The following is a 27034-nucleotide window of genomic DNA, read 5'->3' on the forward strand; positions in this document are numbered from 1 at the left end:
ATCAGCTTGCAACAGCTTGTAACTCCATCTCCAGGGGCATATAATGCCCTCTTATGGCCTCTACAGGTACTACAGTCACAATGACCCATATTAAAAAATAAATCTTAAATAAGATGTTAATTATGTCAAAGCCTCATGTGGTGGTGATGGACACCTGTAATTCCAGGAGGCTGAAGCAAGATTACTCATGAGTCTATGGCAAGCCTAGGCTACATGACAAGATGTTGTCTCAAAAAAGGAATATCATGAGCTTGAGGCTAGCCTAAGCAACTTGCCTATTTTATTTTTAATTTTTACTTATGTTCATCTATTAATTTTATAGGGTGTAGGGGTATTGTGGAATATTCCTTTACACTGCATGATGATGTGTCACTGTGATTAGTTTAATAAAAAAGCTATGTAGGATTTTCAAGACAGAGAGAATCTGGGAAGAAGAAGGTGGAGTTGCCAGCCAGTCACAGAGCAAGCAGAATGGGCAATAAGAAGATGAGGTAATAAATCCACAAGGCAGAAAGTAAATTAATAGAAATGGCTTAGTTTGTATTATAAGAGCTAATTAGAAACAAGCCTAAGCTATTGATTGAGCATTTGTAATGATTTTTCGAGACAGGGTTTCTCTGTAGCTTTGGAGCCTGTCCTGGAACTAGCTCTTGTAGACCAGGCTGGTCTCGAACTCACAGAGATCCGCCTGCCTCTGCCTCCCGAGTGCTGGGATTAAAGGCGTGCGCCACCGCCTCCCGGCGTCATTTGTAATGAATAATAAGTCTCCATGTGGTTTTTTGGGAGCTGACTAGCAGGACAGAGAAACACCCACTACAGAGGGGCACATGCATGCCAGGGAGGTGAGACCAATGTGTAGGAGGTGGCTAGTTGACTGCTTGTTCCAATCTGTGAGTCCCAGGGGTTAAACCCAGGCCATTAGGCTTGGTGATTGTTGGGGACTGCAGACCCTCAGACCCTGAATTTTTCATGATCCCTTGCCTGCCGGAATACACAACTTGTTCTCCTATGCTTGCAGCTGCTCTGAGCATGAGACCCTCATGAGTTCCTGATAACAAGGAAGTGGTTTCTGGTGGGCTTGCAGCTGTAAAATCCTAAGAGCTAGGGCATGGCCATTAGTCAAGGAGAACACTATATAAGCTGCCCTGGAACACAATAAAATTGGCATTCTTCTTTCAAGAGTGACCCATGTCTCTGTGTGTTTCTAATTCCCAGACTCTTGCCCAATCACGGTTTCACAACCACGTGGCAATACACAGATGACTAGAAATGTGTTAAATTAAGATATAAGTGTTAGCCAATAAGAAGCTAGAGCTAATGGGTCTAGCAGTGTTTAAATTAATACAGTTTCTGTGTAATTATTTCAAGTCCTGAGTTGCCAGGAAGCCAGGAAACAAACAAGTGGCCTCCTTACAACATGACTCTGTGGGTAATAGTGACTGCCAACAAGCCTTAGGACCTACAAGAGAGAACCAAAAACTGCAAGGAGTCCTCTAACCTCTACATGTAAACACACACACACACACACACACACAGAGAGAGAGAGACACACACACATACACACACCCAAGAAAATTAAAATAGATAGCCCCTAGGGAATAACATGCACATTTGATCTTTAGCCTCCACACATATGATTACAACATACCTGCACATAGGTTAACACATGCACCCATCTATACAAAAAGTGAATGGATGGATGGATGAGAGGATAGAGTGGGAACAGTGCTCATAGACTAAATGTTAACACTAACATATTATATAAAAATAACATGAGAACCCATGGGTCTCGATGTCCTGGGGCAGGCTGGTACCAAGCCTTCTGGATGCCAAGAAAGATCAGGATAGATCAAAACACACACATGATCACACACACTCACACACACACACACACACACACATTCACATGTGTGCATAAGACAGGTAATAGACACAGTGAACCCTCTTGTGATCACAGGGGCCTGTGCAACCTTCCCCTTCACACTCATACATCTGTCTTCCCTTCGTGACACAAGTGGTTCAATGTTTGCATCTAACACAGAACCTGGTCCCTCCCACAAGACGTTCACACCCTCCTGTGTCACAGAAATGAAGCCCCAGGGTCAGCACCAAGGACAGAGCCACAACATCAGGACCACAGACAGCAACTCATCTGACAAGGGGTGGGGCAAACACGAGGGAAATGGAAAAATGGTATCCCCCACCCCAAGCCCCATAGGATAATGTGGAGCAGATGAGAGCAGGACAAAAGCTGGTCAGTATCTCAGAGAAGGAACATTTGTTTGACGATTGTCTGCGGAGGGCTGAGGCATTGGCTCAGTGGTTGGAGTGAAGATGGACGTCATCCCCAGAAGCACATTAAAGCTGGGTGTGATGGTGCATGTCTGAAATCTCAGCACTCAGAATGTGGAGGCAAAGAATCAAAAGTTCAAGGTCATCCTTGGTTATGAAGTAAGTTCAAAGCCAGTCTGGGACACATAAAACCCTATCACAAAAAAAAAATTTATTGAGCATCTTTCCAGTGTACCTGACATTATTCTGTACCACTTGGATAGCAAGACCTGAATTAACAATTAGACAAATAATGAAGGAAGTTCATGGGGGCTGGAGAGATGGCTCAGTGGTTAAGAGCACTGGCTGTTCTTCCAGAGGACCTGGGTTTGATTCCCGACACCCACATGGCTGCTGACAACCATCCATAACTCCAGTTCCATGGGATCCAATGCCCTCTTCTGACCTCCAGGACATCAGGCACACTCGTGACACACAGACATAAATGCAGACAAAACACCCATGCACATTAAGTAAAACTAGATAATAAAAAGGGAGGTGAGATCCTCTCATTACAGCATTGACACCACAGCAATGACAAAGTGCTAGTCTGGGAAGACAGAACGATCAGAGTGGATGCTGTGTGAGCAACATGCCCTGTTTCCTTGTGACAGAATACTTGACAGAAAGTGCCTTAGGAGGGAAGATCAACTGTGCCTCATAGGTTGTAATGGCACAGGCCATCATGGGGGAGGAAAGCATGGTGGGAGTGTGGGGGCTGCCTGTTCACTTCTTGGTGGGTCAACAGCAGAGAGAGAGAGAGAGAGAGAGAGAGAGAGAGAGAGAGAGAGAGATGCAGACACTCTACTGGCTTCCCCTCCTCCAATTTGTTCATTTCAGAATCCCAGAGCAGGAAGTATCACCACTCCACACTCAGGGTGGGTCTGTACCCTTTCCAGCATGTCCTTCTTGGAAAATCCCTCACAGATGCAATGGCTGCAACGGAAATGGACCAGACAGATGGCTCAGAGGGTAAACGCAAATCCTCCGAGAAGATCTGAGCACAGTTCCAGGGGATCATGAGGTGGAAGACAAAACCGGTCTGCAGGTCGGCCTTGACAGTAACGGAGGCTGTGTGTTTGGAGAAGTGGTGAGATCTTATCAAGGGAGATACAAGCAAGATACGTTACTGTGTGTGGCTTTAGTGGTAGAAGTCTTATCTAGCTAACATAGCATCCTGGATTCCATCTCTGGATTAGAGAGAGAGAAAGAAAGAGACAGAAAGAAAGAGAGAGAGAGAGAGAGAGAGAGGGAGGGAGGGAGGTTATATATCTGCACAGAGAATCAAATACAGTATAGAAATAAGTGAATGGCAGCTAAGGAGATTGGAGGAGGAGACTGGTCCTATTCAAGAGGACAGACAAACATCAAGGACCTAAGGTCTTTGATGTTATTTGCAGATCAGCAAAGAGAAGCCAAGGACAGTCAACAATGTGATGAATTTTGACAGAAGTCGACACACAGAGACAGAAATAGGAAAAGACAGAGAAGTGTAAAAGAAAAGCAGAAGCTGATCAAGGAAGACTAAGGCAAAACAGTCTTGTCCGAGAGTCTCAGCTCTTCTAGAGCCCACACTGCTCTTGCAGATGACCAGAGTTTGATTTCCTACACCCACATGCAGTAGCTTCCAACTGCCTATAACTCCAGTTCCATCTTCTGGTCTCTGCTGGTACCTGCACTCATGTGCACATACTACCAAACAAACACACATATACACTCAGTTTTTAAAGATTATCTATCTATCTATCTATCTATCTATCTATCTATCTATCTATCTATCTACGGGGTCTTTTTGAGACAGGGTTTCTCTGTGTAGTTCTGGCTGTCCTGGAACTCGTTCTGTAGACCAGGCTGGCCTCAAGATCACAGAGATCCATCTGGTCTCTGCCTCCCAAGTGCTAGGATTAAAGATGTGCGCCACCACTGCCCAGTATCTGTGCCAAGTTTTTTTTCATATTGGCTACAATCTACATGGTGAAATAACCATTATTGCTTCATATATAAAAATTATTCCAATAGTAGAAGGCTTGAAATATATATATATATATATATATATATTATACACAAAAAAGTGTAACTGCTTGTTGCTATTACAAAAAGACTCATCTCTGTGCCAAGTTACCTGACTTATTCTGGCTCAGAGTTTCAGTAGGAACAGTCCTGTCATAGTGGGGAAGACACTGAGGCTGCCTGATAGACCTGGATGGACCAGGAAGCAGAGTGTTCCTGCTGACACCAGAAGTAGTTACCAGATATTGCCTTCAAAGTCCATCCCCAGTGAACCTCTCCAGCCGGCTAGTCCACAGTCCCAAAGCTTGTCCGCAGCCTCCGAGAACAGCACTGGCAGTTGGGGACCAAGCACGCAAACACATAAGTCTGTGAGACATATTTCACACAGCAACCCTACTATGTAGCAAACCACTCCAAAATGCAGCACCTGAGAACAGGTCCTGTGGTTCTGACTGTTGTCTGGACCCTTCTGCTGGTTTCCTTTGGGTCACATAGTCGGCTGTATTCTGCCGTTCTGAACCTTTTGCTTAAATTATCTGAACTCTCCTCCAACCTCCCTCTCCATGGGATGGACTTAAACTTCCTAGCAGCATGGTGGCTTTGAGATGTGGGAGGATGGAGACAGAAGTTCCTTTTGCTCTTAGCATGCTCCAAGCTATTCCCACAACACTCTGTGCATTAAAGTAAGTCGAAAGTCAGCCAGATACAAGGAGGAGAACCATGCCATCTACAGCCGGGAGGGGTGGAGGAGACCAGGGCAACACTGATGCTCTCTCTCCATCCTTCCCCCTCCCCCCCTCTCTCTCTGTAGTCAGATGTGATGACACACATTTGTAGAGGAGACAGATGTGGCAGTGCACACCAGATATTGCAGTACATGTGACCTGAGGCAGAAGGATAAGAAACCCTAGGAAAACCCTGGCTCAAGCACAAGAAAGAGGGGTGGGATATGATGGCCCAGTACCATGTAACCTATGTGACATCTGGAGGCAGGAAGGTAGGGAGTTCAGTACTATCCTGGCTTCATGAGTTCACGGTCACCCTGTGCTACGTGAGAACTTGTTTCCAAAACACTAGAGAATGGCTGGAGAGATCATTGGTTAAGAGTATTTACTTGGCCAGAAGGTGCGCACTTTTAATCCCAGCATTTGGGAGGCAGAGAGGTGGATGTCTGATTTCAAGGCCAGCCTGGTTTACACAGCCTGTTCCACTGGGTCTATACAGTGAGTTTCAGGACAGTCAGGGATATGTAGAAACCCTGTCTCAAAAATGAATGAATGAATGAATGAATGATGAATGAATGAATGAATGAATGGCTGGCTATAAAATTCGAAAACAGAAAGCTGGTAGAGATCGCTCTGAGGGTAAAAGCAGTTGCTGTTAAGCCTGAGGACTTGAGTTTGACCCACGGGACCCACACAGTAGAAGGAGAGATCCGACTCCTGATCACTCAGGGGAGTTGTCCTCTGACCTGCACACACGTGATGTGAAATATTTGCACGCCCATGCACTCCCATCAATGAATCTATCAACCAATGTCTGTTTAAAATGAAGAAAATCTACGGACTTTCTGTAAACTAACGGGGAAAGGATGGCAGAAAAAGAAAAAAGAAGGGAGGAAGTTGAAAGCTGCCGTGTAGGAATAACAAGCACGTGCACCCAGAGACTAAGAAAGAGACAGAAGTCCAATGAGGAAGGAAAACTTGGAACTGGTCAAAAACATCAGACTGAGATGGATGGGATCCTGAGCGCTCGCTTCCGTGGCCCGAAAGTGCCTCCAGGGCGGGATTGTCTGTTCTGTTTGTGGCAACGTCCCCTGCTTTTAGAACAATGTCAGTCATTCAGTAGGTGCTCAATATAGAACAAGAAATTTTTTTGCTATAAATCTGCAGAGCGCCTGCAGTTCCCAAAATCACCACTAGGTGGGAGTCTTCCAAACCCTGAAGCCTCCATAAGCCGTTCTCAGAGCAGGCTTTGTGTGATGTACTACAACTGGCCTAGGACGTTCAGGATGTCTTCCCTGGGGCTCAGCTTGCCAGTCCCAGCACATGCCCCGGGCACCAAGTGACCTTTCCTCCTGAGACAAAACCCTTTCTTTCTCCACTTCCCTACAGCACCAGCTAGTTAAACAACCCTTTGTCCTTGGTCCCTTCCGGCTGGGCCCTGAGGCTCCTGGTTCTTTTCCAGGTCCGGAGAGAAGGTTGGGACAAAGGTGGGGCATCTGGGAAAGGGCCAGGGAAAAGTCATGGGGACACTGAATCAGTTCTTCCAATCTTCCTGGATAGAACTGTGGGATCCAGCCCCCTTCCCGCCTTGTACCCAGAGCCCACCCTCTCCGGGAACCAGGCCCCAGGCCTCTCCCGCGAAGACTCAGAGCTTCAAGGCCCAGCCTCCTCCCTTAGATTTAGGGTCTGGGGCCAGGGCTCTGCATTTTTCTATTGTAGACGGCAATCCTCTCATTCTTTCTCCTGAGATCCCCATCTCCCTCTCCATCCCTTTCAGAGTTTCAGTATTGAGCCCAAGGCTGAGTCACAGGAAACCTTGGGCCCTGAGTCACTCCCCTCTCAGTTCAGCCCCTCCCGGGCGAGAGAGGCAGAAAATGACGGCTCTTTCAACTGCTCATGGCTTCAGTGGGGAGTCTGGTGTCTGTCTGGCACGACCGTCAGTCAGTGCTGCCCATTGGCGCGTCTCCCACAGCCATCCTTTCCAGGTATCTCTTATTTTCACTATATTTGGAGACAAAATTTCTGTCTAATGTCCATGTCTGGATTTCAGATTTGCTTTCTCTTCACTTCTGTGTGTCTTCTCTATCTCTGTAATTTTGTTGTGTTTTGTTTTTCTTGTGCTAAAGATAGGTCCCACTGAGCCAAGCCCCCAGCCCCTCGCTGGGAGGATTCTAAGCAGGGGCTCTACCACTGAGCCACGCCCTTAGCTCTGCCTTTACACCCTCCTCTTTCAGGTCTTTGTGTCTCTCTCCTAAGGCTTCTCTTGTCAGCCTCTATCTCTTCATGTGTGCCTCGAGCCTCAATGTTCTTTCTGCTTCCACTTCTCTCTCGTCCTTGTCTCTCTGTCTATGCCTCTTTCAGCCTTTTTGTCTTTGTGTGCCATGTATGTCACCTCTGTCTGTTTCATTCTCTCTCCTTCTTTCTCTCTTTGCCTCCCTCCTTCTGGAGTGGCCATCATTTGTTGTCTCGGCTCTCTTCAGGCTTGTTCTCTCTGTCTCTGAGCTCCACATCTCGTCTCTCCAGCTCTCTCTGTAGCTCTCCTGTTTCCCCATCCCTTCCTCAGTCTGCATCCCTGCCATAGCCGTGGATAGCAGGTCACTTCCGCTTCCATCTTAACCCCACGGAGGAGCTGGTAGCCATGTACAGGGACTGGGCCACTAGTAAGTTAAAAGCCAAGAACAGCTCAGGCCACTCCAGCTGCGCAGCTCCTGGGCCCCGGTTCAGGGATTCCTGAGAAATGTACACACAGAGAGAGACATGAGGGGGAGGAAGAGTGACAGAGGAACAGAGCTTGAGGAATCACAGAGGATCCAGAGTATCAAACATACATAATTCCAGTAATCTAGAGTCCGAAGCTGGTGATGAAGTGGTTGAGTCTAACTGGGATGTGTGGTGACATCCTGTCTCAAAAAAAAAAAAAATACAAAAAAAAGAAACTGAACCTCAACAAAGGTTTTGAACACAAAGGTGAAAAAATGGCTGTGGCTCAGTGGTAGAGCCCCTGCCTAGAATCCCCCAGTGAGGGGCTGGGGTGTGGCTCAGTGGGTAGAGCCCCTGCCTAGAATCCCCCAGTGAGGGGCTGGGGTGTGGCTCAGTGGTAGCCCCTGCCTAGAATCCCCCAGTGAGGGGCTGGGATGTGGCTCAGTGGTAGAGCCCCTGCCTAGAGTCCCCCAGTGAGGGTCTGGGGCGTGGCTCAGTGGTAGAGCCCCTGCCTAGAATCCCTCAGTGAGGGGCCCCAGTATAGCCCAGGGGGTGAGCCCATGCCAAGCACACAGACTATCCTGAGTTCCAATTCTGAACACCCAAAAAAAAAAAAAGAAAGAAAAGAAAGAAAGAGAAAGAAATTAAAGAAAAGAAAAAAGAAAACCATGAAGGCTTAGAATGAGGGAGACCGTGAGATAGGAGTTGTATGCAAGGCCCATGGATGGATCTTCCTGGAGAGTAGGAAGGTGGGGGGAGGGGGGTGTCCAGGCTCAGGCAGCAAGCAGCCAGGGATGCTGAGATTGTAGCATAAGGACTGCCCGGCTTCAGCATCTTCTCCAAGCAAACACACATGTAGTGTCCGGGTGTGTGTGGGTGCGTCTCCATCCTTCTCCAGCCGTGTGTCACTGAGTGGGATCATGCTGTGTGCTATGGGGTGGAGCACCCCCATGGGGTGTGTTTTTGTCACTGGGCGTGTCTGTGTGTGTGTGGTTGGGAGTCTCTGGGTGTGTCTGTTGGGCTGCATTAGTGTGCTGCCAGACATGCCTATCCGTGGGTATCTCATTTCCCTGTGGCTGGCGGGTCCATAGTCCTGAATGCCACAGGACACGGGGAGGCAAGGAGTTGTGTCTGAGAATTTCTCTGTGAGTGGGGACCATGCGGTGAGTCACCATGGCACAACATCACTTTGTGTTTGGTGTCCTGTGGTTGCCATGCATGGGGTGTTTAAGGTCCCAGGAATGGTGTATAGCCCCGTGTGTCTTTTTGTCACTGTGTGTTCCTAGGATCTCTGTGTCATACACAACATCCCATTCGCATGTCACGTTCACCATGTGCCTTTGTTTGGTCTCTCGTGTGTATATGAGAGTGTGTGTGCTCTGTGTCAAGTGGAGTGTGCAGGGTGTGTGTGGTGTGTGGTGTGTGAGAGGAGAGATAGAGAGAGAGAGAGAGAGAGAGAAAGAGAGATAGGAGAGATAGAGAGGAGATGAGAGAGAGAGAGAGAGAGTATTCTGTGTTGGAGTAGAGAGTGCCAGTGTACATGTGAGAGTGTTGCAAGTGTGTGAGTATATTGTGTGTGTTCCGTGGAGTGTGTATTGAATGAGAGTGCAGGGTTGGTGGGTGGTGTCTGTGGTGTGAGAGTATATTGTGTGTGTATCTGTGTTAGAGTAGTGGGTGCTGGGTGTGTTGTGTGTTGTCTGTTGTGTGAGTCTGTGTGTGTGTGTTCTGTGTTGGAGTGGAGTATGCAGAGTGTGTGTGTGCCTCTGCGTGTGTGTGTGTGTGTGTGTGTGTGTGGTCTGTGGAGTGGGCTATGCAGGTGTCTGTGGTGGTCAGAGGCTGATGCCAGGATCATCCTCAGTTGTGCACCTTCTGTCTGTTTACGGTGTGTGTGCATGGTGCATGCAAGGAGGTCAGAGGACCACCTGCAGAAGTCTGCTCTCTTCTTCCACCATGCAGGATCTGGGAATTGAACCCAGATTACCAGGGTTTGCAGTTGATGCCCTTACACCCCATGAGCCAGCTAACTAGCCCTGCATCTCCTTTTGTTGTTGTTGTTGTTGTTGTCGTCGTCGTCATCCCTGGGTCTCTCATACCTCCAGGAAGTTTGTTGACTCAGCTAGGATGGTTTCAGGGATCCATCCAGCGCACCACCTCCCCACTCAAGGCTGGGGTTACAGATGTACGCCTGGGTACCTAGGCACACATTTTAAATAGTAATTTAAAACTACTTATTCGAGTCTTGTGTGTGTGTGTGTGTGTGTGTGTGTGTGTGTGTGTGGTGTATGCCATGTGTGTGCAAGTGTCAGCGGAGGTCAGAAGAGGGCACTAGATTCACTGAAGTTAAGGCTATTGAGAGCCACCGAGTGCAGATGCTGGAAACTGAACCAGGGTCCTCCACAAGAGCAGCATGGGCTCTTGCCTGCTAAGGCATCTCTCCAACCCCTGCACCAGATTTTCACAAATGTGCTGGGGATCAAACGTCAGATCCTCACACTTGTGCACACTTTACCAACTGTCCATCTCCCGAGCCCCCTCTTGGGTTTTTGTGGTGTGTAAACATGCATGTAGACGGTGTCTTCACTCAGTGAAATGACCTTGTGGTCTCTTATCAGGATGCATGCCCACGCTAAGGAGTCCCCTCTCTCTCTTCTCTGCCTGTGTGTTGTGGGTGTGTGACCACACATGTTGGAGTATGGTTGGTGCAAGCATGTGTGTGACTTTGGATCAATGGTATGCCTGATCTGGATGCTGGCATTCATGTGTAGTCCAATCCAGCCCCCACCCCCTCCAAAGGCTGATCAATCCTGGGCTGTGGTTCTGTGGGCTAGAAGGGCTGTCAAATGTCCAGCTTTGGATAGAAGGCAGCTTGTACCCTTTCCATCTGGACTATTCTCTGACTGTAGGGTTAGATTATGTAGTGTGCTGGGGGACCACGGTGTGTCAGACGTGTCAGGATCATAGTTGGGAGTGCGTGGTGTGAGTCACCATGTACAGTGCGTGTTGCTGTCATGTTTCCAGTTCTGTAGGCACTCCCGTGTCAGCATCTGCCACCCTCAGGTGTTTTGCGTGTATTGGGTACAACCCCATGTGTGCTACACAGCTCCCACACTTGGGTTATCTGTTGACACATGTATGTTGCGCCTGGTGCCTTTTACAAGTCCTTGTGTCCACACCTGGTGTGTTTGTGTAGCTCTCAGTGCATGTTTCATGCGGCCGTTGGTGCTTAACTCTTTACATACTAAAATGCGAAGAGGTTTTCCTTGGCTTTGGTTTTGGAGACAGGGTCTCACGTAGCTCAGGCTGACCTTGAACTCACAGTTGAGGAGGACCTAGAACTGCTGATCTTCCTGCCTCGGGCTCCCTTACACCAAGGTGCAGACTCGTGCCACTGCCTGCTTTATGCCATGCTGGGGACTGAGCCTCAGGGTGTCGTCATACTGGACGAGAACCCTGCTGGCTGCACTCGTCCCTGGCTCCGTTTTAATTTTTTTATTTAAGATATATTTTTATTTATTACGTGTGCATATCTATGTGAGTGAATGCCACGTGTGTGGGGGTGCCCGCAGAAGCCAGGAAAGGGTGTCCGGTCCCCTGAGTTGAAGTTGCAGTTGTGGTTGCAAGCTGCCTGGTAAGTGCTGAGAACAGAAGTTAGACTTCTCAGAGTTGCACTGGCTCTGTACCACTGTGCGGTCTCTCCAGCCCCTCCCCCAGGCCCACTTTGAGCGGCGTGTGTGACTGACTATATGACTACAAACTTTGGGTGGCCCCGTGTGCCACGGGATGCTGCTGCCCTGCTAAATGCTGGCGTGTGTCACATACAGCATGTGTGTGTGTGTGTGTGTGTGTGTGTGTGTGTGTGGTGTCTGGGTGTGGCTGTGGGTTTCTGAACTTTCGGGAGTTGTGAGTCACTTCTGTGGAGGTTGTGTGGTGTGTCCTGGTGTGTTGGACTCCATCTCCGGTCTGCCGTGGGGTGCTCTGTGGTGTCTGGGTGTGGCGGGTTGTAGGTGTGTACCACCGAGTGCAAACCGTTAGGGAGTCACAAACTATTGTGTGTCAGAGTGTGTCTTTGCCCACGTGGATGGACTCTTCTTCCTTGCCTGGGGCCACAAGACACACCCCAGCCCCTCCTTAGTCTCAGAAGGGGATGGGATGGGAAGCCTCCCCCTACCCAGGGACCTCCCCGTCTCTCCCCGCCCTGCCCTGCCGCAGTTACCACTCCCCAGAGGGCACAGGGCTAGGCTGTGCCTTCCAGCAAAAGTCCCAGAGTGAGCAGAACGGGCCTCTGGCCTGGAAGCCAAGCTGGCTGCCATTTGCGTACTGAGAGGTGGGGGACCCTGGGCAGGAAGCTGGCTGAGCCCCAAGACCTCAGGGGCCATGGGCGGGGAGCTGGTGACTGGCCTGGGGGCCCTGCGACGGAGAAAACGCCTGCTGGAGCAAGAGAAGAGGGTGGCCGGCTGGGCGCTGGTGCTGGCGGGAACTGGCATCGGACTCATGGTGCTGCACGCTGAGATGTTGTGGTTCCTGGGTTGCAAGGTGAGTAAAGAGCCCTTCCACAAGGCAGGGAAAAGAGCCAGGGTCTTAGACCTCTGGGTGTGAGAAAGGAGAGCTAGTCTTATCTAGTCCTGGGTCTAAAGGGGTGGGGGTGGGGGGGCTCAGGTCTTGAACTTCTTAAGGTTTGAGGGAGGAGGGCTGGGTCTGGACCTCCTGGTTCTGAGGGAGGAGGGAGCTATGGTTGGACCCCTGGGTGTGAGGGAGGAGAGCTGGGGTCTTGCAATCCTGGGTCTGACTAAGGAGAGTCTGGACCCCTGAGACCTGAGCAAGTGTGGTACACCCTACACCTTCCCCCAGCCCTCCCTGCATGGAAAGGGAGATAGCTTCCAGGGTCAGTCTTTGAGCAAGTGTTGTCAGACTTCTGGGGGCACCCGGCCTTGCTGAGGCCCCTCCAAGGCTGACCCTTGATAGCCCAGCTCTGGCGAAGGGAGCGAGGGGGAGAAGAAGTTATCATTAGGCGGCGTCTCCTTGCTCCTTATCTAGCCTTTACCGTTTACTCGGTGCCACCCGGCAGTAACCGACAAAGGAAAGGTGGGAAGTGGTGCCTCCACCCACACACACTACACAGACACTTGATTTCCCCCAGAATGCACCTGTCATTCACTTGCCAGACAGTGGTTTGAACTCCTAGTCCCTGAAAAAGAGAAGGCTGGGGGTTCAGACTCAGGAGTCACAAGAGGAGGAGGCTGGGAGAATTGTGCCAGGCATGGCGGTGGCACACCTGTGATCCAAGCACTGGGGACATGAAGGCAAGAGTATTTGCAGTTTAAGGCCAGCCTGGGCTACACAAGACCTTATTGCAAAAAAAAAAAAAATTAAAAACAAAATACCAATGAGAACTAAACAACATGGGGAATTGGGGAGCACGCTGGATAGGGCCACCAATCGACCTTCGGAGGACCGGAGGTACAGGTGTGTCTGGACCACGCCTCAGCAAGCCCCTGGGATACTCCCACCTTGGTCAGGCTTGTGGCATTGGTGGCGTGAGAGAGTGGAGGGCAAGGGTTGGTCTGTGGCCCGAGGGTCAAACACTTGTTCAACAGGAAAGTTGGGGCAGGGGCTGTGGATCTGGTCTGCTGGTGGGAAAGCGGATGGGAAGTTCCTCAGGAGAACCTCTGGGCCCCAGTGCTCAGCCTGCATTTGAGGATTGGGGGTTGGGGGGCAGTTACTGAGAAGTGACTGGCAGCCACAAGGAGGGTCAGAGCAGGCCAGCTTCCTTCAGCCAAGTGGCCAAGGAGAGGGCAGCCACTTTGAGGGGGTGGGGCTGCAGAGAGCCATGCCAACAGGAAACATGGCTGGGGCCTGCCTGGCGCTCCCACGCTCCAGCACCGCGCCCAGCAGGGGAGGTAGGGACCTGGGAGTCCTGGCAGATGGGAAGAAACAGGGGTCCTTCCTTCCCCAAGATCTCACCCTTCTCATCTCACCTGCCCAGGCTCTTTCTTTCTTCCAGCTGTGATACCATCAGGGAATTGGTGCAACTCCCTGAACCTCAGTTTCCCCACCTGTTCAGATACATGGCTATAAGCGTCCTCCCATTTCTTCCTACCTTTGTTTGTTTGAGCCAGCCAGCCCCCTCCCCCAAGCTCAGTCTGGCCTTGAACTGGCTATGCAGCTGAGGACAACCTCGCTTCTGCTCCTCCTGCCTCTGCTTCCGCAAGTGCAAGTGCAGGGACCACAGGCATGTGCCAGCACACTCAGTTTACAGAAAGACAGGGTTGAACCTAAGGGCTCATGCGTGCTAAGCAAGCCTCTACCAAACGCACCACATCCCCACCCTATGCTCTCTTCCCATGGCTGCCTGGTGGCATTCATGTCTCCTTCGCCAACTCCATCTCAAGCTAGCAAACTTATTTTGAGAGAATGAAGACACCTGATGCTCAGGAGGAGGGCCAGGTGCTAAGACTTAGGGAGGAAGGAAAGAGAACTCTTTGGATGAGGTGAAGTGGAGAGGATGGGGTGGACAGGGGCACGGGGAGATAAAAAGACACTGGAGACAGACCACACAGGAAGGGACAGAGAGATGGAGCCTCAAAGACGGGGCTCCAGAGCCATTGAGAAACCCCAGTTGGCGAGATACACACCAGAGGGCTATAGAAAGGCCATACATACAAAAGCAGGATGTTGTGGCGCACGCCCTTAATCCCAGCACTCAGGAAGCAGAGGCAAGCCGATCTCTGTGAGTTCACCTTCACGCACACACACCAGGGCAGGGCAGTAGCCCTGTCTGTAGAGTGCTTGCTCAACATACAAAAAGCCTTGGGTTCGAATCCTTATCACTGGACAAATTGGGTGTAATGATGCATGCCTGAGAGCTGGATCTTTTTCTAGACATCACATGTACACACACATGAGGAACTACTTTCCCTAGGGGAAGGGAAAGAATGTGAGTTTCAAGACCCTCCCTGGGAGGGGGGAGTGGAGGAGGGGGGGCAGATCTGAGACAGGGCTGTCCACTTGGGACTAGAGGATTCATTTCCCTTGAGGCAGAGGCAGAAGGATGAGGAGTTTGAAGTCGTCCTAGACTAACTAGCAAGTGCAGCACCAGCCAGCGGGGCTCCATGGTACCCTGTCATGAAACACAAAATCTAATCCTCAGGAGAGAGGGAGGGAAGAGACCCCACCCAGGTGGAGAAGTGGAAAGGTGGGGCACTGGAGAAACAAATCATGTTGTGAGGAAGTGGCTGGTGTCTGATGGGGCAGCGGGTACAGACTGAAAAACTGAACCACAAGGAGCCTGGGAAGGGTAAAGGGGGAGGGGAAGGCTGGGGACAACAGCACCATTGTTCAGGCAGGGGTGGGGGGAGGCCCCCAGGGGCAGGAAACTGGCCCTTTTCCCCTGCTCTGAGGCGGGGTGCTGGCCCAGGCCCAGCCAAGGAAGCTGGTAGAGGGCTGGGGAGAAACAGGTGCAGGGTCAAGGAAGGAATCAGGGAACCCCTGCCTTGGAGAGGTGTCTCCCGTAGCCACCGCCCATCTTAGGGACTTCAATTCTCATCACCAGCTCTCAAACTCCTTCTTCCCTGGGTTTCAATCCCTCCAAGGTATTGCCACACAAAGAGAGAAAGAAAAAACTTCTGGTGGTTTATGTAGGCCCTGAACTTCCGCCTGCCCCGTGTGTCTGTGTGCTCTGGGCTTACAGCCAGGGGAAGTGGTGGGAGAGGAGAAGAAGGGGTTCAAGGAGCAAGATTGGATGCCCCTCTGCGAGCTAGGGCTGGGGATCTCAGGGACTCATTCCCAGATGAGAGCAGGGAAGGGCATCTCTCTGCTCTGGCGGACTGGGGTTTGGGGGTAAGTCCTGCTTGCTTGAGCAGGAAGGAGCATCCTCGAGAGGGTAGATGTCTTATTCTGGACATCACATGTACACACAAATGAGGAACTGCTCTTCATAGGGAAAGGGAAAGGATGAGAGTTTCAAACACCCCCTCCCGCCCTGGGAGAGTGGAGGGTAAAGGGTGATGATCTGAGACATGTCTGTCTGGTTGGGGACAGGGTGAGGCAGGGCTTTGCTCTTTAAGCCCAGGTAGATAAAGACACCCCCTTAGCTGGGCAGTGGTGGCGCATGCCTTTAATCCCAGCATTCGGGAGGCAGAGGCAGGCAGATCTCTGTGAGTTCGAGGCCAGCCTGGTCTACAAGAGCTAGTTCCAGGACAGGCTCTAAAAAAGCTGCAGAGAAACCCTGTCTCGAAAAACAAAACAAAACAAAAAAAAAAAAAAAAGATAAAGACACCCTCCTTTCTCAACTTTCTGAGGGCTGGGACTATAAGCGTGACCACCACACTAGACTCAAGAATAGTGTTTAAGACATCCTGTTAGGAGAGACTGGTTTGGGGACCTGAACATTGGGAATGGAGAAAGACAGCCTTATTGAAAGAGGGGGATAGGGATGGATGGGCAGGAAGCGCCACTCACTGTCTCTTGTCCTCCCACAGTGGGTGCTGTACCTGCTCTTAGTTAAGTGCTTGATCACCCTGTCCACTGTCTTCCTCCTCTGCCTCATTGTGGCCTTCCATGCCAAGGAGGTCCAGGTAAGTCGGGTCCTACCCCTCAGCTTGGATCCCCATGTATTCCATCTCCTTTTCCTGCCCTGAAATGCATGTGTCTATGCCCTTGCCCGCTGGGAGGGAGTGAAGCACAGACAGACAGAAAGATTCTGCTGGGGTATCTGGTCTATGCCCCCGTGCTTCTTGCCCACTTAGGGATGGTGATCCTGTCTGCCCTTCCAGGTTCCAAGACCCCTTGTTTTGTTTTGTTTTGTTCTTTTATTATTTTTGGTGCTGGGGGTTGAAGTCAGGACCTTGCACATGTTGGTAAATGAGCCACACCCCCAGCCCCTCACTGGGAGATTCTAGGCAGGGGCTCTACCACTGAGCCACACCCCCAGCTCCTCACTGAGGGTTCTAGGCAGGAACTCTACCACTAAGTTACATTCCAAACTTCTCTACAACTGTTATTAGTGAGAATAATAGTGTATACCTAAAATTTTTTAACATATTTATTTATAGGGACCCACATGGGAAGTTAGAAGATAGTTTATGCAGATCAGTCTCTCCTACTTTGTAGATTTTGGGGATCAAACTTGGATCATAGGGTTTAGAAGTAAAGGACTTGGCTTGCTGAGCCATTACACAGGCCCCCAAAGAATGTGTACTTTTAACCGAATGCCTCCCTGAGTGTTACTGTACATGGCTGAAAGACACTATTTTACATGGGAGTGGGGCACCAGGATCTGGGGAAATGGGAATGGGATTATATCTCAGAGAGATCAGAGTTCAAGGATGGCTAAGAAGAGTTGCTGAGTCTGGAGGGGGAAAAATTGCGCAAAAGTGGAGACTTTAGGGGCTGGCACTATATGGGATGTTGTGTTAGGTGATTTGGGATTGCAATAGGTGGGGATACAGCAATATAGGACAGAGATCCAGAGGTGTGGCTCAGTGGTAGAGCCCCTGCCTAGAATCCCCCAGTGAGGGCTAGGAGAAAAGTCCCATGATAAAGTACTTGCCAAGCATGCTGAAGAATTTTATCTCCAGCATTGCGGGGGAGGGGAGCCGCAGAGTTGTTCATGCCCTGGGCCTACTGTTCCATCAACCTGTTGTGAGACCCAGGCCTCAGTTTCCAGATTTTTAGATTAGAAGTGTGGTGCATGAATCTCACTCTATATTTGCATGCATTTATTGAGACGCATGTACAGGGGTCAGAGCAATCCTGGGGCATCCAGAGTGTTGCATAAACGGAACTAGGCAGCACCCTCTTGAAGTCCAGCACGTGGGAGTCAGAGGCAGGAGGATCACGAATTTGAACCCAGCCTTGGCTATAATTACGTGTGGGGGGGGCGTAGTGTACATACGGAAGTTACAGTACTTTATGCAGTCAGTGCTCTCCTTCAACAGTGGGTCCTAGGGATGGAACTCGGAGTCAGGCTTGGTGGCAAGTGCCTTTTCTCATTAAGCTTTCCCACGGGCCCTGACTATTATTTCTGCCAGTGGCCTTACTCCAGAGCCATAGTGGGGAGAGCCCCCAGGAATGGAAACTAAGCCCTGGGAGGGAGACGGTTCTGCCTCATTCACTACACATTCGTAGTGTCTAGAAGTTGTCACTGCACACAGTAGGCACTTAATTCGTGTAGTAGGCGTATACTTCTGCAAGTGAGCCGCAACTAGCCAGGAGAGTTTGAGAGTGGAGAAAGTGGAGAGACAGCTTGCTGTGTTCCCGACACCTGCCCTCCCTCTCCCCCCCTTCCCCGCCCCCCAGCCCAACGCCCTGCGCAGCTATCTCTAGCCTTTCCAGGCCCAGGGCGTCCCCGTATCTTATCTCGGGCCGCAGGCCGGGTGTGCCACCGTTTGCCCTGCACCTGACCCTCTCTCTTCCTCTGTCTGCCTCTTCCCGGCAGCTGTTCATGACCGACAACGGGCTCCGGGATTGGCGGGTGGCGCTAACCCGGCGGCAGGTGGCACAGATCCTGCTGGAGCTGCTGGTGTGCGGGGTGCACCCGGTGCCCCTGAGGAGCCCGCATTGCGTCCTGGCCGGGGAGGCCACCGACGCACAGCCCTGGCCGAGCTTCTTGGGCGAAGGGGAGGCGCTGCTGTCTCTGGCCATGCTGCTCCGTCTCTACCTGGTGCCCCGCGCGGTGCTGCTGCGCAGCGGCGTCCTGCTCAACGCCTCCTACCGCAGCATCGGGGCGCTCAACCAAGTTCGTTTCCGCCACTGGTTCGTGGCCAAGCTCTACATGAACACGCACCCGGGTCGCCTGCTGCTGGGCCTCACGCTCGGCCTGTGGCTCACCACAGCTTGGGTGCTGTCTGTGGCTGAGAGGTGAGGGGCCTGGAAAACAGGGAGGGGACACCAGGGCCTGCTGGGTATGGTGGTGCAGGCTGCAAGGCTGTGGGCCAGCCAATATCAGCAGGGCAGGCTCACACTTTCCGTCCGTCCTTCTTGGCTGGGAAATCCTACGCCCTCAATAGGTCGTTCCCAAAGAATCGGCCACCTATAACCCACAGACACACACACACACACACACACACACACACACAGCCCCTAGGCAACCCCACCCTCTGGTTCCCATGCTGAGTCCAGATTAAGACTCTGTAATAGGGCCAATCCTAAGTAACCACCTTGTTGAAAAGGAACAGCTTTTCCAAATTATCAGGTACAGTAAGTGCTTGCTGTGACTGGAAAGCAGACATTTGGAACCACTTTGCAGAGGATTTCCCTGCAATCCGTAGCTGTTGCTTAGCAACTGTAAATAGATGGGGGCTCGACTGGATCCCCACAGATCCTCACTGTCTCCCTTACAGAGAAATCCAGCCTGTGGCCTGTGTGAGAGCTGGCAACAGGGCCTTGCGGCAAAGGCGGGTTTCTAACCTAACAAAGCTAAACCTTTGGATCTCCAACTCTCCACCCTAGGGCCTCAGCCTCCTGAATGCTGGGGTTACAGGTGTGCGCCAGCGTGTCCTGTTCCGGACAAGCCTTTCCTTTCCTTTCCTTTTCTTTTCTTTTCTTTTTTTTTTCTTTTCTTTTCTTTTCAAAGAGAGGTCAATCACAAACTGTGCTTGGTGGCACACTCCTGAGGCAGAAGCAGGGGGATCTCTGTGAGTTTGAGGCCAACATGGTCTAAAGAGCGAGCTCTAGGGCAGCCAGAGTTACATAGAAAAACCCTGTCTCAAAAAACAAACCAACAAACAACACAAGAGAGATCAATCATTTTGATCCTCTTTGATTACTTGAAGGCCATGTAGCCTCTCTGTGGGTGTTAGATAGAGGTGTTCCTTCCTCTGGATAGAGCCTGCCTGGCTACTGCATTTCAGGCTGGGTCTTCAGGCTTAGCCCTCACCCCCCACACACTGGATCTAGCAGCCCTGGTTGCCTAGCTGAGTTCAAACAGGCTCTAGATCAGTGGCTGTCGGCTTTTCCAACACTTCCACCCTTTAACACAGTTCCTCATGTTGTGGTGAACCCACAACCATAAAAATATTTTTATTGCTAATTTCATAACTGTAGTTTTGCTACAGTTATATGTTATGTGTCATAATGTAAATATCTGATATATAGCATATCTGATAAGCGACTCCCAAGAAAGGGGCCGTGACCCACAGGTTGAGAGCCACAGCCCTAGTGCTAGATTTGGATTCTAGACCTGGATTTCTGCAACCCAGAGTGGTTGAACATCTGAGACAGGTCACATGGCAGAGAAAAAGACCTGCATTTTTGGCTTTCTATCTGGGTGCCTCTTTGGATTAAGAGTGGGGAGGTAGAAGCAGGAGCACCAGCACCCCCAGGCTGGGGTCTCAGAACTAAGTTCCCTTTGCCCATAGGCAGGCTGTTAATGCCACCGGGCACCTCACAGACACGCTGTGGCTGATACCCATCACATTCCTGACCATTGGCTATGGGGACGTGGTACCTGGCACCATGTGGGGCAAGATCGTCTGCTTGTGTACTGGAGTCATGGTGAGTGCCACCCCCACCCCTCACCCTGCCTGCTGCTTAACCTCATGGCTCAGGAAACCATGAACCAGTACAGGCCCTCCCTGATGTCCCTGAGGAATGTGGGTGTCTGACCCCCCCTACAGCTTCGTTCTTTATTCAAGACACAGATACCCAGAACCATAGCGTTCTCTTCATCCTCCTCCTCCTCTCCCTCCCCCGCTTATCCTTCTCCTCCTTTAAGTTAGGGGGTTTGCTAAGTAGCCCAGGCTAGCCTCAACCTCCCTATGTACTCCAGGCTGGCCTCAAACCCTCAGTCCTCCTGCATCTGCCTTCAGTATGCTGGATACGACATACTAAAAACCCATTTTCTCTTGAGACGGTTGCCCTTTACTCCTTCCTAGAACCCAGGTTCCATTTCCTCAGACCCAGGCCCCAATTTCTCAGCATTTCCTTCCTGAGCCAAGGGATTCAGTCTCCTGTCCTCCCTTTGAGCATAGAGTCATCATCTGGAGTATGTTTTGGAGACCAGCCTTCATAGATTCAAACCCCACTTTGCTCCTTGCCAATTGGGAGCTCAAGCAAACCGCTTGATGTTTCTGGGCCTCGGTGTTCCCATCTGTAAAGTGGGTGGGTCCCAGTCCCAGCATCCTCCTGTAGGATTGTTGAGCGGTAAATGAAGAACATCATATCAAAAGCTCAAAACAGGAAGTATTCAGTAAATGCCCTGGGGGGAGATGATGATGGTGGTGGTGGGGGAGATGACAGTTGAGGGGGTGGGGAGTGACGGTTGAGGGGGTGGGGAGATGACGGTTGAGGGGGTGGGGGGTGACGGTTGAGGGGGTGGGGGGTGACGGTTGAGGGGGTGGGGGAGATGACGGTTGCTATGACCAGTCCTACACATCTGTTCTGACCCCAGCTCCTGAGCTCTCCATGAGGAAGCGGGGGTTGGAGGACTGTGGCTTTAACTGATCCCCACCAGGCTGTTTCCTCCCTACAGTTGCCCTCCTTACCGCAGACCCTCCCCCGATCAGTTCCTCTCACCCAGCCCCTTCCTTCAGGGCCCAGCTCCCAGTGCTTTGGTCTAGGCCTTCCCACAGGGGACCCAAGCCACCAGCTCCCAGCTCCGATGCTGCCCCCAGACACACAGAGTCACTCAACGTTGAGTCCATGGTATGGCAGGCAAATACAACACCCAAACAGTAGTGAGTGTTTGGGTCAAAGGAAAGGCCAGACAGATATTTCCAAGGGTCAGGGACCCTCAGGACTATATCATTTGACAAAAACTGAAACTACGTGGAATGAGATGACTAGACACCATCATTTTCAAATAATATATCATTATTTATTTGGGAGGGCATGCCTGTCGGCATTGATGTCGAGGGAGTGGGGTTTCTCCTTCCACTGTAAGGGTTCTGGGATTTGAACTCAGATCATCAGGCCTAGAGGCAAGTGCCTTTTACCCCCTGAGCCATCTTGATGACCCTTTTTTGTGTTTTTTTTTGGGGGGGGGAGGGGATGGACAAAAGGCTCATGTAGCCCACCCACGCTGGCCTCAAAGGTGCCATGTAACATAGGCTGATCCTCCTGCCTCAGTGCTGTCCCCTCTTTCTGCTGGCACTGGGCACACAGGTGTGTGTCATAAAGCCCGGCCCTGTAGCAGACTGGTCCTCTGCCAGTTTCTGCTCTGATGCTTTGCAGGTGGCAGCTGGTGGCATTTACATTACCTCCCCTCTTCAAATTAGTTGTCTAAGGAAAGCGGCATTCAAGCTGTGGGGCAGTGACGAGTGGGGTATGCCTGTGATTCCAGAACCGGAGAGGCACAGGCTGGAGGACTGATGCAGCTTTGTGGGTAGCCTGGGCTACATAGAGTGACTCTGCAATCCCAAATAAGCAGGGCTGGGAATCCGGCTTGTCCAGCATGCATAGGGACCTGGGTTAGGTCCCCATTACTGTATTAACTGGGCACAGTGATAGTGCCTGTAATCCCAGCACTTTGGAGTTGGAGGCAGGAAGATCAGAACTTATTCAAGGCCAGCCTGAAAGGCAGTTCTGGTGGTGGAATGGCAACGGCTCTACCTGCTCTCTGTGGCTGTGAGATGACAGAAGGGAGCTCGTGACCCTCCGAGTCCCACAGCCTCACGTGCTTTGCTTGGTGTACTCACAGGGGGTCTGTTGCACTGCCTTGCTAGTGGCTGTGGTGGCCCGGAAGCTGGAGTTTAACAAGGCGGAAAAGCACGTGCACAACTTCATGATGGATATTCACTATGCCAAAGAGGTGAGCTGGGTACTGGGCACCAGACGGGGCCATAACTCAGTAGTTAGAACACTTGCCTAGGGTGTACGAGACCCTGGGTTCAATGCCCAGCACCATATAAATGGCACAGTGGTAATCCCAGGATTCAGAGGATCAGGAGTTCAAGGTCATCCTCAGCTGCAGAGTGAGTTCAAGGCCAACTGGGCTATAGGAGACCTGGATTTAAAAAAAAAAATTAAAAAGCCAGTTTCCCTTAAAGTTAGGCATAGTGGTTCATGCCAGTAACCCCAGGAGGATTAGGCAGTAAAACTGAGGCCAACATGGGCTACATAGAAAGACCCTAAAGGAAAGAATCTAAGCCAGGTCTTTCAGATGACAAGGGATCCCTCTCCCTGACACTGTGCCCCTCATCAGATGAAGGAGTCAGCAGCACGGCTCCTACAGGAAGCCTGGATGTACTACAAGCACACTCGCAGGAAGGACTCCCGAGCTGCCAGGAGGCATCAACGCAAGTTGCTGTCCGCCATCTACACGTGAGGGTCTCTCTGGGTCCCTGTCACCTCTCTGTTGGCTCCTATGTGCATGTCCAGACCTGTCCACCGGGATTTGATGGGGATTCAGTGTCGGTGGTCCCGGATTCCGGATTCGTTCCTTTGTGTTCTGTTCCCCTCCTACCCCTACTCTCTGAGGTAATCAGGGACCAGGGTTGGAACTGAGTCCTCCTCCCCACAGGTTCCGCCAGGTACGGCTGAAACACCGGAAGCTCCGGGAACAAGTGAACTCCATGGTGGATATCTCCAAGGTACCGGGCTTGAGGTGTGCGGGAGGTCTTGGGAGGCCTTGGTAGGCAGAGGCAGGCGGAGGCAGGCGGAGCTCTAAGTTCAACGGAGGTCTACAGAACAAGTTCCAGGTCCACACAGAGAAACCCTGTCTTGAAAAAAACAAAAAAGAAAAAAGAAAAGAAAGAAAAACAAAAGGTTAAAGAATATAAATAAATAAAAGGGAATCACTGCAGGGGCTGGAACACACAGATGTGTGGCCAAGGTTATGGAATGAAGAAAAAGGCTTCCTACGCACATGGTAAGACACCATTCCCTTTTAGACGTAAGAAAAAAGCACACAAAGAGTGCCAATGTTTGGTTTCAAATTATCTTTATTACTTACATGTGGACATATATAAAATTTCCCTCCAGGTGCAATTCTTATTCAAATAAAACCAGGCAGATTTACACAGCTCTCAAACACTGGCAACAAGCCCAACTTGGAAAAGAAATTGACAGACACAATGACAAGTGATGACATTGTTTTAGTGAAAGCCAGTTCCCGATGCTGTTGGAAGTGGGTGCCTGAGGGTAGAATGGGTCCCTGCGCGGCTAAGGCTCAGCTCCCGTGTCTCCACCAGCGATGGTGACGTTGTACCCCTTGGCCTGGCTTATGTTGCTCTTTCCTTATGGCCTTTGCCTTTTGTCATTAGCCCAGCACTACTCAAACAGCCGCCTTTGGCACCAAAGCCATGGTAAACACAGGTCCCCAAACAACATGACACGTTGGAGGAAGGACAGGGTGGCTTGGGTCAGCCAGAGTAGGTGGCAGTAATGCAGTGTGAGCAGGGAACTGGAGAGTTTCCGCAGCAAGCTCGGAAGGCTGGGGATGCGTGCCTGCCCGGCATGCGAGACGCCCTGGGTTTAGTCCCCAGCCCTCCAGCGTTTGGGAGGCTGAGGCAGGATGATCAGAAATTCAGGGTACTTAGATCTAAAGGGACGGCTCACCAGTTAAGAGCACTACTGTTCTTGCAGAGGACCCAGGCTGGGTTCCCAGCGCCCGCATGGCAGCTTCCATCTGCTGGTTAACTTCAATAACACAGTAAATTCAATTCCAGCCTGCCCCTCCCCCTCAAAAAAAAAAACCCAAAAAGATCTTATTGACCCCCAAGGATCCCCAGGATCCACTCCAGAATAAGGCTGCCTGGGTCTGGAGGCCAGGCATCACCAATTCCACAAATGATTAATGAATCTGAATGAGCACACACTTCGTGTTAGGCCTTCTGGTGACACCTCCATGCTGTTTCCACTAGAACAGGGTTCCCACCCTGGAGCATGTTTTTTGTTTGTTTGCTTGGTTATTTTGAAACTGGGTCTTCAAATTAACTCACATAGCCAAGGATGACCTTGAACTCCTGGCCTTCTTATCTCTGCCTGTCCACTTACTGAGTGCAGAATTACAGATGTGGATCACCACACTGGGTTTAAGTGGTGCTAGGGATCAAACCCAGGGTTTTGGGAGTACTAGAACTCTACCAACTGAGCCGCATTCTACGCCTACCCCTAGACTTTAGTTTTCTTTAGATTTATTTTACTTTACGTGTATGATTGTTGTGCCTGTATGTATGAATGTGTATGCCTTGTGCCTCTGGATGCCATCAGAGCCTTTGGAACTGGAATTACAGACAACTGTGAACCACCCAATGTCGGGGTGCCGGGAACTAAACCTAGGTCCTCCAACAAGAGCAGCCAATGCCCTTAACCACTGAGTCATCTCTCCAGCCCCTGCCACTGTGATTTTTAGGAGACTCTTAAGCACCTACCCACACAACTAGGGTCTGAGAGGTTCACAGAAGATACGGTTAAAACAGTGCTCAAGGGCCAGAGCAGGCATGTCCGCGCTCTGCCGTCCCCCCTCCAACACCCTCACTTCAGCGTTCCCTTCCCACTCAGATGCACATGATCCTGTGCGACCTGCAGCTGGGTCTCAGCTCCTCGCACCGGGCCTTGGAGAAGAGAATCGACGGGCTGGCAGGCAAGCTGGATGCCCTGACTGAGCTGCTGGGCACTGCCCTGCAGCAACAGCAGCTACCAGAACCCAGGCAGGAGGCCACGTAGCTGGTAAGGGGGCAGGGATTGGGCCAGGAAAAGCCCTAAGGAAGAGACAGGCACCTGGTGGCTTGTTGCCCTTGTATAAAGTCACCCTTTCTCTTAAGCTGTGTCACCTCTGAGGGCTTTTGAGTTCTGGGCTGGACTGAGAAAGGGAGCCTGAGGGATTTTAGGCAGGGGCGCTACCACTGAATCATGCCCCAGCCCCTCACCTGGCCCTCTCCCTGTCTTTGCTTGGCCTCTGTCTCCATGTCCATTTTGTACCCCCCTCTCCTGGTCCTTTGCACCTTTCTCTCTTCCCCTGCCTGGCTTCCGACAGCCTCCACCTCTGGCGTCCTTGCCCTGTGCTTTCTAATCTACTACCCATCTACCACCCCTTTGTCTTCAGCACTCACAGAAGAAGAATCAGGCTATGTACCCCAGGACTGACCTCAACAACATCCTCCCTGCCACTTCTGACCGAGTCCCATGAATAAAGCACTTCAAGATGCTAGGACCAAAGCGAGCCCACGTTGAGATGCGTGGACTCTCTGGTGGTAGCGGCTTGGATCTCCAACATTGATGGGATCATGGCTACCCCTACACACATGCGCTCATCAGAAGTCTTCTTGCTGTGCTGCTGTTCATGAACTCTCAAGCTCTGTCAGAGGTGAAGGTGCCTAGGGCTAGACTACGGGTTCCTGGGAGAGAGGCAACTGGTAGCCTGGGGTCCAGGATGCTGGGACGCTTCAGTTTACCAAGGGCTGGCCTCGCTGAAGGAACCAGGTCCGAGAGGCAGGAGCCGGTGCCCCCTGGTGGACGCCATGGAAGATTCCGCTTTCCCGGAATGCAGAGACATTTGCTGGGAGGAGGGGTGTGGTGCCGCTCACCTGTCCACTGTCACACTTTGTAATAAATGGTAAACAAAGCCAGACGCTGCCATTTCTTTCCCAACACCAAAGTCCTTCAGACCTTCTTGTAGAAGGCACTTGCCCTGTCCAAGCTCAGTTTCCATCTACAGAGGAAGCCTGAGCAGGGTATGGTGGCAAATACCTCACCAAAGTGTTCTGAAAATGGGTCTTCAGCATCTTAGGCTGGTCTCCAACTAACTCATGCAGCCAAGAATGACCTTGAACCCCTGACCTTCCCATCTCTACTGTCCACTTACTGAAAAGCTGGTATTACAGATGCAAATCACCGTGCTTGTTATATTTTAGCATCATTCGCTGTCTCTGCTCTGTTTTGGGATCTGTGGTGCACACCTCTAATCCCAGCACTTGGGACAGGAGGATGTCTGTGAGTTCAAGGCCAGCCTGGTCTAGAGGTACCTACTGACTACCACAACCCACCCACTACCCACTACCACAAATGGAAAACAAACAAAATAAAAATGCTATCCAAGTCTCCTGAAGTGCCCACGCCCAGCTTCATAAGCCAGGCTGTTGTCATGGACCCCCTGTCCAGATCTGAGGCCAGAGCAAGGCACTTGAATTCTGGCAGATGGACATCAAGATTCTAAGTCTACCTTCTATTTGCTGTTGACCTAGGACAGGCAGCTTCATTCACTTCTCTGAAGACTTTTTTAGCCACCTGTGAAGTGCTGTGTCTCCATGGAACTGCTGGGAAGATCTAAGGAAAAACAGTGCCATAGAAGGCTGGGCCGGCATGTAATATTGCCCCAAGTGGGAGGGGCT

The 27034-nt window shown here is 51.1% G+C and overlaps 1 protein-coding gene across 1 annotated transcript; it reads left to right on the top strand.

Moving 5' to 3' along the window:
• Positions 1 to 6952: 6952 nt before the first annotated feature.
• Kcnn4 (potassium calcium-activated channel subfamily N member 4) lies at positions 6953 to 26252 on the top strand. Its single transcript, XM_038338611.1, has 10 exons — positions 6953 to 7051; positions 12109 to 12299; positions 16244 to 16339; positions 18202 to 18623; positions 20123 to 20258; positions 22402 to 22512; positions 22906 to 23024; positions 23224 to 23293; positions 25206 to 25373; positions 25750 to 26252. Exons 2-9 carry the CDS (start codon positions 12141 to 12143, stop codon positions 25368 to 25370), a joined length of 1278 nt encoding a protein of 425 aa, XP_038194539.1. The 5' UTR covers positions 6953 to 7051; positions 12109 to 12140; the 3' UTR covers positions 25371 to 25373; positions 25750 to 26252.
• Positions 26253 to 27034: the final 782 nt, after the last annotated feature.

Source organism: Arvicola amphibius, chromosome 8, assembly GCF_903992535.2.
Source record: "Arvicola amphibius chromosome 8, mArvAmp1.2, whole genome shotgun sequence".
NCBI classification, from domain to species: domain Eukaryota; kingdom Metazoa; phylum Chordata; class Mammalia; order Rodentia; family Cricetidae; genus Arvicola; species Arvicola amphibius.